This window comes from Phyllostomus discolor, chromosome 2 (assembly GCF_004126475.2).
Source record: "Phyllostomus discolor isolate MPI-MPIP mPhyDis1 chromosome 2, mPhyDis1.pri.v3, whole genome shotgun sequence".
Taxonomy (NCBI): Eukaryota; Metazoa; Chordata; class Mammalia; order Chiroptera; family Phyllostomidae; genus Phyllostomus; species Phyllostomus discolor.
Window position 1 is genome coordinate 37,604,107 of NC_040904.2, and position 13,920 is coordinate 37,618,026.

Below are 13,920 nucleotides of genomic sequence, written 5' to 3' on the forward strand. Positions count from 1 at the left end.
GGTCAGAAAAGATGTTGGATATGAGAGTAATCTTCTTAATTAAGACTTTTATTGTGTGATTTAACGTATGATTTATCCCGGAGAATTAATTTTCCATGTACACTTGAGGAAAATGTTTATTCTTCTGCTGTTGCTATGTTCTTTAAATGTCTAAATCCATCTGGTCTAACATCTGATTTAAATCCAATGTTTTCCAGGGGATTTTCTGTCTGGAAAACAGACAGAAAATTGGTATTCATCGCTGAAAGTGGGATATAGAAGTCCCCTACTGTTATAGTATTGCAGTCTATTTTCCTCCCTTTAGGTGTGTTAATATTTGGTGTACATCCTTAGGTGCTGCTATGTTTGATCATAAACATTTGTAAATGCTATATCCTCTGGTTGGATTGATCTCTTTATCATTATATAGTGCTCTTCTTTGTCTATTATGTCTATGTCTTATGTAAGTATAGCTACCTCTCCATTCTTTGAGTTTTCATTTATATAAAATCTTTTTCCATCCTTTTACTTTCAGTCTGTTTTTGTCCTTAAAGATGAAGTGAGTCTCTGGTGAACAGGATATAATTGAGTCCTGTGTTTTTATTCATCCAGCCACTCTATATATTTTTATTGAAGAATTTAGTCCATTTAAGCCCTGGCTGGCATAGCTCAGTGGATTGAGTGCGGGCTGGGAACCAAAGTGTCCCAGGTTCAATTCCCAGTCAAGGTACATTCCTGGGTTTCAGGCCATAACCCCCAGCTCATCATGATGTTTCACATCAATGTGAAACAGCACATTGATGTTTCTCTCTCTCTCTCTCTCCCTCCCTTCCCTCCCTAAAAATAAATAAATAAAATCTTAAAAAAAAAGAATTTAGTCCATTTATATTTAAGGCAATTACTGATAGTTCTGGACTTAACTATTACCACTTGGTTAATTGTTTTCTGGCTGTTTTGTAATCCTGTTGTGCCTTTATTTTTCTCTCATTCTCCTCCTTTATAATTTGATAATTTTCTCTAGTGGTATTTTTTGAGTTCTTTCTCTTTATTTTTGTGTGTCCTTTATAGATTTATGATTCCCATGAGATTTTTATAAAATATATTTATAACAGTCTATTTTAAGCTGAAAAACACTTTAGTGGAAATGGATACTAAGGCTCTATATTTTAATCCTTCCACTTCTTGCACATTTTGTTTTCATGTTCCACTTTGCATTTTAACCTTGTATAGTCATTAAAAATTATCATGGTTTTAGTAATTGTAAAACCTTTGTCATTTAACCTTTATACTATATTTATGAGAGACTTACTCACCACCATTAGAAATTAGAGCATTCTAAATTTAACTATATACTTACTTTTACCAGTAAAATTTATAATTTTGTGTGTTTTTCTGTTACTAATTAGTGTCCTTTTATTTCACCTTGAAGAATTTCCTCTATCATTTTTTGTGGTAGTAAATTTTCTCAGCTTTTACTTGTCTGGAGAACTCTCTCTTTCAAAAGTAAAGGACAGTTCTGCTGGGTAGCATATTCTTGATTGGCTTTTTTTAGCACTTTAAATATATCATCCCAAGTTCTCCTGACTTACAAAGTTTCTGTTGATAAAATTGCTGATTGTCTTATGGAGATTCCCTGTACATAACAAACTGCTTTCCCCTTGCTGTTTTAAGATCTTCTTCTTATCTTTAACTTTTGACAATTTATTTATTTTTTAAAGATTTCATTTACCCATTTTTAGAGAGGGAAGGGAGGGAGATAGAGAGAGAGAGAGAGAAACATCAATGTGCGGTTGCTGGGGGTCAGGGCCTGCAACCTAGGCATGTACCCTGACTGGGAATCAAATCTGCGACACTTTGGTTCTCAGCCTGAGCTCAATCCACTGAGCTATGCCAGCCAGGGCTAACTTTTGACAATTTAATTATAATGTGTCTTGGTGTAGGTCTCTTTGGATTTATCTTTTTTTTTGGGGGGGGGGGTGTAATTTGTCTAAGATTCCTGGTTCTGGATGTTTGTTTCTCTCCCTGAGTTTAGAAATTTCAACCATTATTTCTTTGAATAAGCTTTCTGTCTCTTTCTCTTTCTTTTCTCCATCTGGGTTTCCTATAACACTGATAGTGATCCATTTGATGGTGTTACTTATGTCCTTAAGCTACCTTTAGTCTCTTTCATTATTTTTGGCTTTTTGCTTTTCTGATTGGATGAATTCCACTGCCCTGTTAGTGAGTTTGCCAATCTTTTCTTCCACTTGATCTCACCTGCTGTTAAAGCCCTCTATTTAATTTTTTTTTTTTTTTAAAGTTCAATTATTGTATTTTTCAGTTCTGCGGTTTCTGTATTTTCTATCTCACTATTGAAATTATCATGCTATTCATGCATTGTTCTCCTGATCTTGATAAGCAAATTTACGAACATTATTTTGAACTCTATCAGGTAAATCGCTTATCTTCATTATGTTAAACTCTGTTTCTGGAGCTTTACCTTGTTCTTTGATTAAAGCATATCTCTTTGTTTTTTTCATTTTCCTTGACTTTCTGTGTTTGCTTCTATATCAAATAAATTAGCTATCTCTCCCATTCCTGATGGAATTGTTTCCTGTAGGAGATGAATCTTACCATTCAGTCCAGCCCTGTCTCTTGGTTATCTTTCAAATCTTTGTGATTGTTCAAGCTGAATTCCTTTATTTTTAGTGGCCCCCAGAAGTTGAGGGTGTGCAAAAATCTGTCAGTGTCCCAAAAGTAGGACTCAGTCAGCACCTAAATGCTGGCTTATTGGAAGCCAAATTCTCAGGCAGCAGCTTTTGAATCATGTAATAAACTTCTTTCAGGGAAAAAGCAAGGAGATGCACATTTCACTTTGCTACTTCTGTATTGAGCCCTGGAGGCATAGCCAGTTAAGAAGTGAGTTTTTTGTTTCTTTCTTTGCTACATTCTGTGGGCCCTCTGAATGTAAGCCCCACTGACCATCATAGCCAGGTGATTAAGGGATTCATCTCCTGAGTGCTGGCCACAAAAGCCAGGCACCAGACATGTGCACAACCTTTTTCTGTGAGACACCAGTGACTTAGAGCAGAGCAGAGGGAGCACACAAAGATGGTGTTGCTAGTTTCTCTGGTCTCCAAATAGGATTTTAGCTGGCCTCTAGATGCATATTAAACTAGAAAACTTACCCTCAGGCTGTGGATTTTAAGATATGTAGATTGTCCCTGTTCGGGGAAAGCATGGGATATGGTCTTTGTTTTTTCTTTTTTTCATTTCTTTTAACCTGCTGTCTTTGCACTGAGCTGTGGGGGAAGAGCTGTAGCTAGTCCTCCCAAGATGTTTAAGAACTGTTTTTTGCTATCGTGTTGTGGGTCTTACGGATGCAAATCCCACTGGCCTTTAGGACTAGAGTTTTGGAGTTCTGACCCTCGAATAAAAATCTTAAAAGTTAGGGCACTAGATGTTGGATCCAAACCTTTCTCTTCCCAGGGAAAAGCTAAGAGGTATGAGCTATGTTTGATTGTTATGTTTCTGTAATTCAGTGAGTTTTATGGCTAGAATATGTGTCCGACTTTCCTATACATTTTTATGTGGATTTTTCTCTTTAGCTTAGGAATCACTCAGTTAGTTCCTGTATTTTTTCAGAGGGAATGATTTTATGTGTAGCTGTAGATTCAGTATGTTTATAAGAGGAGAAGAGTTAAGAAGCCTCCAATGTCATCATTATACTGGAACCCAGCAGGATTTATTCTTAATGTCCTTAATATGGGATTAATTCCCCCACAACCTGTTTCTAGGCTCGTCAAGATAATAAAATGAGATATTTAGGAATAAAGCACTTTGAAAATAATAGAGCTTTATATACATATAAGGGAAGGTTGCTTTGGTAGAACTGAATAAGGTTGAATACCAAAGCATGTGAGAAGTGTATGCAGTATTTCCCATCTCTTCTCATTTAAAGGCAAGACGACACAAATCTCCCTCTTGTTTATGCAGCTGCAAATAAAGCCGATTTAGTCTAAGCAGTCTTTCGTAGGCCAGGTGACTTAGAAATCCTAGAATTTGTTGCCAGGTTCTTTATGAAAGAAATAGCAAGGTGACTGGCTTATATTCTATTTCTTTGATCTGCCAAATGACTCTTAAGAAAGCAAAACAAAACAACTCTCTCCAGGAAGACACAGGGAAGTTGCCTGTCTCCTCCCTCCCCATTCTTTCATTTTAATCTTTTGTAATGTGTGGTTTCCAGATTCCAAAAGTGTAAATAAAACATGTCTGCTTTGTAGTTTCTATTATCCAGTGCAAATTGGAAAAGTAAACCATAATGCTTCATAATCTTCTTTAAAAATTCCTTTTTACAAATAATTTATTTCCAAATATCAGTATTCCTTGAATGATTTGGATGGGGTGGGATGGAATAGAAACAGAGTTCATATCAATCTACTGCCAATAATGCTTTTATGATGCTGAATATGCAGAATAAGCATTTCCCAAGAATTTTGTGATCACTGTGCTGGGGATAAAGGTATCTGCAAAGACACCTTATGCATTGGAGAAGTGGTTGCTACACAGAGGAGAAAAAAAATCTCAAAGAAATAAAGGGATGTCAAAATTTTTCTTTTCCTCTTTATTTTCAAGAACTGTGTTTCTCAGTGTCTTGGGTTTGATTCCCAGTCAGGGTACATGCCTGGGTTGCAGACCATGACCCCCAGCAATAGCACATTGATGTTTCTCTCTTTCTCTCTCTCTCTCCCCCTCCCTTCCCTCTCTAAAAATAAATAAATAAAATCTTAAAAAAAAAGAATTGAAAAAAAAAAAAAGAACTGTGTTTCTCCAAACATATAGAAGGTCAAATTGAATTGTATTTTTGTCTTGATGTAAATTGCGTAAATTATTGGAAAAGATAACTTTTAAGTATTAAATGGACTTTGACCCTCATTGAATATGTATATATGGATATCAAATATGGATTTGAATATTTAACATCACACTTTCTTTGTAGTCTATATATCTTATGTGTCCTGTACTGCCTCTGATTGGTGTGCTAATTCCCCTTGTGTAGTTTCACAAGAATATTTTCATTCACTAACAAGATTTCATAGTTTACTAGGAATACTGACCCAGTCCCATTTCACTGGGTGCCAGCTTTAGGACTTTAAGATAAGTAGGGACATCTGTATAGCCCTGGTAAATATTAAATGTCATTTGAGAGAGAGAGGGAAACCGGCAATAGCATTTGCCACCAGCCTAAAGTTGCTCTGAGATGTCTACAAACACATATGACTGCCTCGGTTATTAAGCAGATGCTAGTTCAGCTGCAGTGTATATGTTGGTTTTCAAACACAGTTGTCCAGGCATGAGTTTTGGAGATGCCATTTAGAATTTTACATTTTTAAAATTTAACTTAAACATTGACCTTCAAGATGTATAAATATTATTAGTTTTGACACATTTTATAAAAGTAATTAGAAATGTAGTAAAACACAAAGGAAAAGAATACCTAAGATTTTAAAGGAATTTTGTAGACTGGATTATATTTTAAATGAGATCAATTAATGATTAGTTTTATCTGGAGTTTTACTTAGTTCAATAACCAGATACTGACTTTTCTGTTTCTCTCTACTGTTAATTTTATTGTGTGTCATTCTAAACTGTTTTAGAAGGAATTGTTTAAAGGTTTAAATATTACAACTTCAAGTATGGAAGCAATTTCTTAATATTTAGGTCAAAAAAAGAAAAAATATATGTATTCATACTAGCTTGAGGTATGAAATAGATACTGAGTTTTATTTTTCTTCATAGAAAAATACAATTAAAAAGATGCTTAAAAGGAAAAGATTTTATAAAAGAACAATTTATCCTCTGTGTTTTTGCTACTGTGGATGTGTGAGTGTATAGAATAATGAAAAACAAACAAAAACCCTTAATACTGAATGCCAGCATTTCCTTTTTTTTTCCTTTCAGCTCTCAGGAGAAGTGATTTTACAAATTGCCAGTGAACCAGTTCTGCCCTTTAATGCTCTCGATATAGCTTTAGAAGTTCAAAACAGCCTTAAAGGTAATTTTTATTTAAATTATAGTAACTTAAAAAATGAAAAATTGTTTGAATAAGTTTGAACAAGAATTGGATAAAGTTATGCAGTATACTAACTATGGTAATGCAGATTCTCCCTCTCTATAGATGATTATCATGAGAAGGGATTAGAAGAATTTTGGCTGCCATGCCAACAGGAATGATGTGTACTTATGAGTAAGCATAAGGCAATATGTAAGTTTGAAAGAATACTCTACCTACCATATTCTATCAAAGAGATTTATAGTTTCAAGCTTTGATTATTATTTATAGGTTCTATATAGAAAAATAGTTTAGAGATTTTTTTTTAACATTTGTACCTAACATTTAGTTAGTTCAAACAAGACTTGCCCAGAAGTTTCTCACTGGGGATTCATTTCTATAAGGCATGGGCTTTATCTCATTTCACTGAAGTGTTGTCTTATCCTAGATAAAAGATGACAAAAAGATTATTTACCTCATCTCTACTTTAATTTCTTCACATTTGAATATATCTCTTTTGGCAGAATCCTAACATCACCCTAATAATTATCTTCATTTCCACATTATCTACATATAAAACTTTCATCAGGAGTATAATTTGTCTTTATTAAACAAATATAAAAATCAGTATTGTAATTAAAGAATGAATCCTCCTCTTTGAGTCATGCATTTTATTATCAGATCTTTTACGAGTCATTTGTAGTTCACTTTTCAATGCAAAAGCTGATATTCTAACTATAGGAGTGCTTGGAGAATAAGTAGATCATTCTAAAGAGCCAAGTATTTTCAGTATTTGAAAATTTAATACTTTTTTGACCACCTGGATTGCTTCTTAACCAAGAGAATGCTACAACATCACCTCACAATTGTTCTCATGACTTTTATTATCGTGGCTGTAAATCTGTGATCTCAGGAACAATTGAGCTGTTGTGTCGAGATGTTTGCTCCCGTATGAAGTGGCCTCATTGCCCTGCTTTGTTGTATTTGTCAGTTTCTATACAGTTTTCTACTTTTGTCAAGCTTCCATTTCACTGTTGTCAGTGTGACTCCTGAAGCAATCACTCTGCCCTCCACTGTTAATTTATTATTTTTAGAATATTTTGGGCTTAGATCCTGAGTCACTGAGTATGTAACATTTTGCAAAATAAGAACAGGTATAAATAAAGGACAAAATATTCTGTGAATATTAATATAATATTGTCTGCATGGATTTCTTTTAAGCATTTATTTTACTTCTGTAGACTGTTCTAATTTTTATACTTAAGAAAATTCAGTTGGCACTGTGTGTAATACTTAAAACTTTCAGAGAATAAAAGGAGATTATTATTTTATAACATAAAGATTTGTTCATCTATAAGGGAATAACTGTCCTTCATAAGAACGAGCCTCAAAAATATACTGTGAAATACGAACTGCATGATAGAATTATAAATGATTTAGAAATTGCTTGTCTAAGTTAGATTTTTTTATGATAAACATATATCACATTTGTAATAATGACATAAAGAGTATTATTTTAAATTAAAGAAATAAAATCAGCAAAAACAACAGTATCAGTATTATTATAATTTTAAATACCAAAGTCTATTATAATTTAAACAATTGAGTTTATTTTTTTAATCCATAAATAAACACAATATTTTAGCATTGTAACTACTATATGCATCTCAAGTCACATAGTTTACTTCTGAAGGTCAAATGATATCCTAGTGATTGTTGGAATTATATTATTCTTGCTTTGAGGGTAGAGATTCCTTTCAAAATCAACAGAAAAGTATGTTCTCTCTCCCTGGAAAATTACATATGGACAAAAGGTTTGCTACAGAGTTTCACTGTAGGAAACCTCTGATACCTCTAAGTCTATGTGAACCTCTTCCTAAAATCTGAAGGTCCTCAGGGGATGCCCCAGCCACATTTGGGCTCCTTGCTCTTACATTGGACTGCTTCAGTTTTGGTGAAGATATTTCTCTTTGATTGCTAGTTATTTCTGGGTTTTCTTTCTTTTATTATGAAACTCCTTGGGTCTTCCTGTCACTTTCACTCAGAAACATGCAGCCAGATGGGATGTACTGGATGTTAGGTAAAACAAGGCAAAGCAAAACAAAATGCAACAACAACAGAAAAAGGCAAAACATTTAGTTTGCCATGACTTGGGAATAAATATTTGATGTCACCTTTAAGCCATATATTTTCATATTTTAGTAATCATGACTCAAATTTACTTGCTCTACACGTGGTCAAAGATTATTAAAATATTTGCTAAATTATAGGCAATTTGGTGTACCTCCTCTATTTTAACTACTTTGGTTATAACCTTATTTCTAAAATAGAATACTTGAATATGCTAATGTGTAAATAATGGACACCACTTAAAAACAACTAAATAAATATTTCAGTTTTAATTTTAGCTACCATGCTAAATTATTTCCTTAGCTAAACAGAATTCTGTAGCTAAATGAAACATGTAATTTGACTGAATACAAGCTTAAATTGTTGATATACATTTTTTTTTAATTTTGTTATGACAGCGGTGATGAGCCTTTAGTTCTCAATTACATTTTTAAAAACGTGAACTTTAGGGAAGAACTATACAATACTGTTTCTCCTTTTGGCAAAGAGTTAAAGTATGAAGGTCTCTGAAACCCAATTACATTTTCAATGGTGTAAATTTCACCCCTTGACAACCAGCCATCTTGTTTATTGATTACACTGGTTTACAGTAGCAGCAGACCATTCTCTGCAGTTCCCACAACCACCAGAAAGAAGGATAATTTCTCAGTGAATAATTTGTTTGAGTTGATTTATTGGATGGTCCTTGAGAGCTCATCTTGACTGAGTGACCTTGGCTTTTAATATTCGGTCAATGCCAAACACATAATAGTTAGAGAATGAATATTTATATGTGGTGCATGGAGATGTAGTTTAAATGGTGACTGTTAAATAAAGCAGATATGCTTCAAATGTATATGTGAAGAAAGTTATGTCCAAACATTTGCATATAAGGCAATAAGTACTAGTTTGCATGGGCAAAAGAAGGTGTGAAAAATAAAGACCACCACACCATTGAGCCAGAATTAAAGACTGAACAGTTAATAACCTTACTAAGTTTACTGTTTCTCACTTTAACCATTTTTTTAATGTAAAAGATGGCTCTTCAAAATCATTAATGACTATACAATTTGGACGCCTTTTGTTTAATATCTGCTATTTTTCTTTGTCAGGCTCCTAATTATTCATTCTTTGCAGTACTGTAGAACTACAAATGGCCAAATAAAGAAAAATTCATTCTCATTTGATCTGGCTATGTATACATGTATTTAGTGCAAGCCAGAATCAGCAGGAAATGTCATTTTGAACACTGTGGCTTGTTGCCACTATCCAATTGCCTCACTAAATGTAAAATGGTTGTTGGCAGCATTTCTTCCTGTTCTTTGAAAAAGTGACAATGCTGATTTGATCAGACTATTTTCCTTATTAGCTCTGATAATTCATTAGTGTCAATCACTTCACTTTAAAAGGAGGGATTGCATTTCAAGGAGATGACGCCATGGAAGCAAGCACTCTGTGATGTTAGATTTGTAGCTTCATATTTTCAAGTGTTGTTTTTACAATTACAAGTGGTTAAGACACCTAACATTTTTTTCCTGAGAAAAATGTTTTCTCAGAAAATTTACCAATTGGTAAAATTAAAAAGATACTGTATAAATTGCATGATTCTAGTCTTCAGCCCATCTGTCTCCAGTCTTGGTTTTAATTACCACCCATTCCAACTCTGAACTGGCCTCAGACAGTAAAGGATGGGCATACCAGGTACCTGGCTCCGCACCCAACCTAAGAATCCAAAGCAGTTCATCTAAAATCTAACAATTCTGAATTATGCTGGATTTCCAATGGTTTGACCTATACCAGCATTTCTGGAAATGGTCTTTTTGTGTGACAAGGTCATAAACTCAAAAACATTCTCTGAGATGTATCTTATTGTGCTTGCTCAAACTGATAGAAAAAATTGATGAGATTGGCCACCCATTGGCCACAGTCTCCTAAAAATATGTTTGGTGTCAATCCCCATTATAGTTTTGAAAGGATTCTGATGACAACCATATTAAAGATTTTATTTAATTTATTGATATTCCACACTTGGTTTTAAAACAGGATTTGAGACAACTGGGTCTGTGACAAGACCTCTTTGTGTCCACATTTTCTGTGTTCGTCTTAGAACTCGTATATGTATCGTATAATGTCACTCAATGATTATTCTAAGCACAGTGTCCCTTTTGTATTCCTCAGGGTTATTCTTTTTCTCTTATTTATTCCCTGTCTTTGCCATTTGTTGCTATTCATATAGCTTCCCTTTGTGGTCATTTTCTTCCCTATTCTTACTACTTCACCCAAATTCTTTCAAAATTTTAAAAAGATATGCATTTTTATGTTTCACTATATTAATTGAAATATTTTCATGACATCATTTGTTCTACTTTCCTATAAGAGCAATGGTCTTTTGCAGGGGTGTCAAACTCATTTTCACTGGGGGCCACATCAGCCTGGGTAAAAATGAGTTTGACACCCCTGGTCTATTGTATTGTGCATTTTTCCTCTATATGTTATTTTTAGGATAAAACCCTGTGTCCATGACAGGATAGTACTATATCCATTTTTTATGGGTGTTGCCTCACTGGCAATACATTTAAAGATTTGTTTTGATACTTCTGATCTTGGCTTGTAATAGAGCATAGATTAGCCTTGCCCTCATGTTGATTCTTTTTTACAAAGCCCATTTTTCTCCTTTTCCAGTGTCTTGATTTAGGTAAAACATAATTACATTTGCATGTGTCATTAAATTTACAACCCCAACTTTTTGCCTCAACAGCAGAGGCATAAAAATAAGCCACATGCCAATTTAATTCATTCAAGAAAGCTTTTGTGCCCTGACTAATACGGCTCAGTTGTTTGGGCGTGATCCTGCAAAGTGAAGGGCCATTGGTTGAATTCTCTGTCAGGGCACAGGCTGGGGTTGTGGGTTTGGTACTGGCCAGGGTATGTAAATAAACAATAGAAAACATAAATAGACAAATAAAATCTTGTTAAAAGAAAAAAAATGCTTTGGCTTGTTCTTCCAAAGCAGCCAGTAACCAGATCATGTAGTCCCAAACACAGCACAGTAGGAACATCTGTGGGCCATAAAAAGAGCCCCTGGTTTTATTTCTGCACCAGTCAGAAGGACCCATTCTATGCAGTTTGTTGAAAGTCTTGCTCAGTTTTCACCTGCCTTGGCTACCTGGATCATTGGATATACAGGATAATTTTTAGAATGCATTGCCTGTTGTTGTTTTTTTTTTTTACGTGGCCCACCTAATTCTTTCAAACATGCCACTTGGACATCTTTGCAAAACATATTTCCTGTTGTATTCAGTTTAGACATAATTACCCACTGTCTTCTGGCATATTTCATATTTAAATAATGTTCATTTATCTATGCATTGTACAAACAATGTTAGCCTATTTGAGTACCAATAAACCACTAGCTTCCACATTTCTCTCTACCTGTGTCTTTGTTGATTTAACTTCTTTAAATAACCAGCCATGATGAGATGATTCACTGTGAGTCACACTAAAGTAAGCAGCATGTCGAATAGAAAATGTAGGATCATAAAGGACTGTTGTTTTCTCTGGCTGAAATCATACTGGCAATTTTTTGTCCTTCTCTTTGGGGATGCCACAAGATGTTTTAAAGATGACATTAAGTAGCACATGTTTTCTTCCCAAATAATCTTCTCTTCTGCTTTTAACTAGTATATTCTGCAGAACATAAATCATACTTTTTGTTGTCACTATAAATCAGTGAAGTCTAAGCTGTGATTGTGCAACTGTTAGCACCTCTAAAGCTGTGATAAACTTATCTATAGAAGAATGGGTTCTGTGAAATTCTATTAAAGTAAAAAGCTATGTTTGTTTGAAATTTTAAAAAATGTAGTTTTAGTTTATGACCAGTGCATGTTACTCTTAATTTAAAATAAAATGGAGTGAATCTTTAAGAATACAGCCAGAAAATAGAAACGAAAGGTAGTAAAAATGGAAATAAACTAAAATGTAAAACTTCTTGGAATCTGAAACTCTGAAGAGAGACCACAATATTAAGTACTAAAATTACCATTTAAAATAAGACAGTTATCAATTTACCCAGGAAATTGCAGAATAGACTTAACAAAGGTTTATGCCAGGTTGAAACTCATCAACTCAGGAAATGCCTGAGGAAAAGAGGTAGCTTGTACAGATACGAGGTTCTGGTAGGTTAAAACTTGTTTCAGTTTACTGAGTGCATTCAGCACTGTAGTTCCTACTCTCCCCAGAACTCTTAGAGATTTTGTGAATAGGACTTGTAAGAAGTACCTTTGAGCACTGGTGTGCTGGAATGTGTTGTGGGATCCTGTATCAAGGGTCCTTAAGAAGAACAAATTTTCAGGGAAACACCTTGGCATTTTAGAAGTCTCCATAAAGCCCCAGGTATTGTGCAAAGGGTCTCACATTCCTTAGGACATTCCTTAGGGCATTCCTTAGGACACTCTGACCTCATCGATTTAGCTGAGAATTGTTAAAAATGATTTTAGAGATTAAGAAATTGGGCCTCAAGAACCAGTGGTTGTGTGTGTGTGTGTGTGTGTGTGTGTCTTACTCAAGTGTGTAAGCAGTAGGTTTAGAGCTTGAATATAGGTCTGTCAGACTCAAAGCCCCTGTCGACTCTACCCTCCCACTGAACTGCCTTCGGGGGAGGATGCTGCAGGGTGATGGGGGGCTAGAAGACAGGAGATTCCCTGAGTAGCAGCAGTATGTTTCCTCCGGTATATTTAAGGCCTCTCCTGAACTGGACGGTTTAGATCTCAGTATTCATCTAAATATCCGCCGACTAGTAATTCTTCCCCTTCTTTCTCCCTCCCTTCTGTCCTCTCTTCCTCCTCTTCAATTAATATTGACACTGCTTATAATGTTCAGCTCTGTCCTATTTATCAAAATTTAGAAAAATAAAAAAAGTTTAAGTTAGAGGTAGATTAAAACCCTAGAAGGGTGAGGACAGAGTGAAGAAGAAGGGAAAACTAATCATATTGTTTACAGATGGAACACTTACCTCAGCCCCTTGAATGTAGATAAATTGCCATAACTTTCAAAGTTCCATTTGAGATGCCCTTAATTTCTGGACAACTTTGTGATTTGTCTCTCAAGTTTTATTTCTTCCCTGGGATCTACTGAGCATATTCTTGTACACATGAACTATTTAGTCATCCTTGTGAGCATTAATTTCATTTAACACTATTTATTCTCCATTTGTGGATTATTTATAATGAGTTTAGAAACCTATTAAGGTTAGAGATTTAATTGTATATGTCTTTGTCTCTCTCCCAGTACTTACAAAATAACACACAAAATAGGTCTCAGTAAGTACTTACTGAAAATACATTTGTTATTTGCCTTTGAAATGAAACAGGAAAAATATAAACTGTTTTTATTTGAAATGTAGAAGAACAATTCACTTGTCTCTTGAATAAAATAAAAATAATTTCACTAGGAAATCTTAATTATTTTGTATTATCTTAAGGTTGATTTTTAATATTTATCACAAATTAGTTTGTTCTACCATGTTATAAAAATATTAATAGTTGGCTTTTTGCCAGGAACAAAGTTATATATGGATCATTTTTAGAGAGTGGATGTTTAATTCCTTTCCTTTTTGTATTACTCCTTCCCTTCTTCTTCAGAGGTTTTATATGCCCGTCCTATGGAAAGAAAAATGGTGCCATATTTATAGGGAATGCTGATTAATCTGTGTATGGAAGGAGTGTGATACAGTTGCCAGGAGGGACCATGGATTGAAGAAAATAATAAGAAGCAGAATTTCTGAGAATAAAAACATTAGTAAA

At 34.4% G+C, this 13,920-nt stretch overlaps 1 protein-coding gene across 3 annotated transcripts in view; it reads left to right on the forward strand.

Moving 5' to 3' along the window:
* NAALADL2 (N-acetylated alpha-linked acidic dipeptidase like 2) overlaps positions 1 to 13,920 on the forward strand; it is a 1,143,498-nt gene that overhangs the window by 1,076,287 nt on the left and 53,291 nt on the right. For all 3 annotated transcript variants that reach the window (XM_036017285.1, XM_036017284.1, XM_028504896.2), the window contains one exon: positions 5,920 to 6,013. In XM_036017285.1, the coding sequence (XP_035873178.1) occupies positions 5,920 to 6,013 (94 nt within the window). The remainder of the gene's footprint in view (positions 1 to 5,919; positions 6,014 to 13,920) is intronic.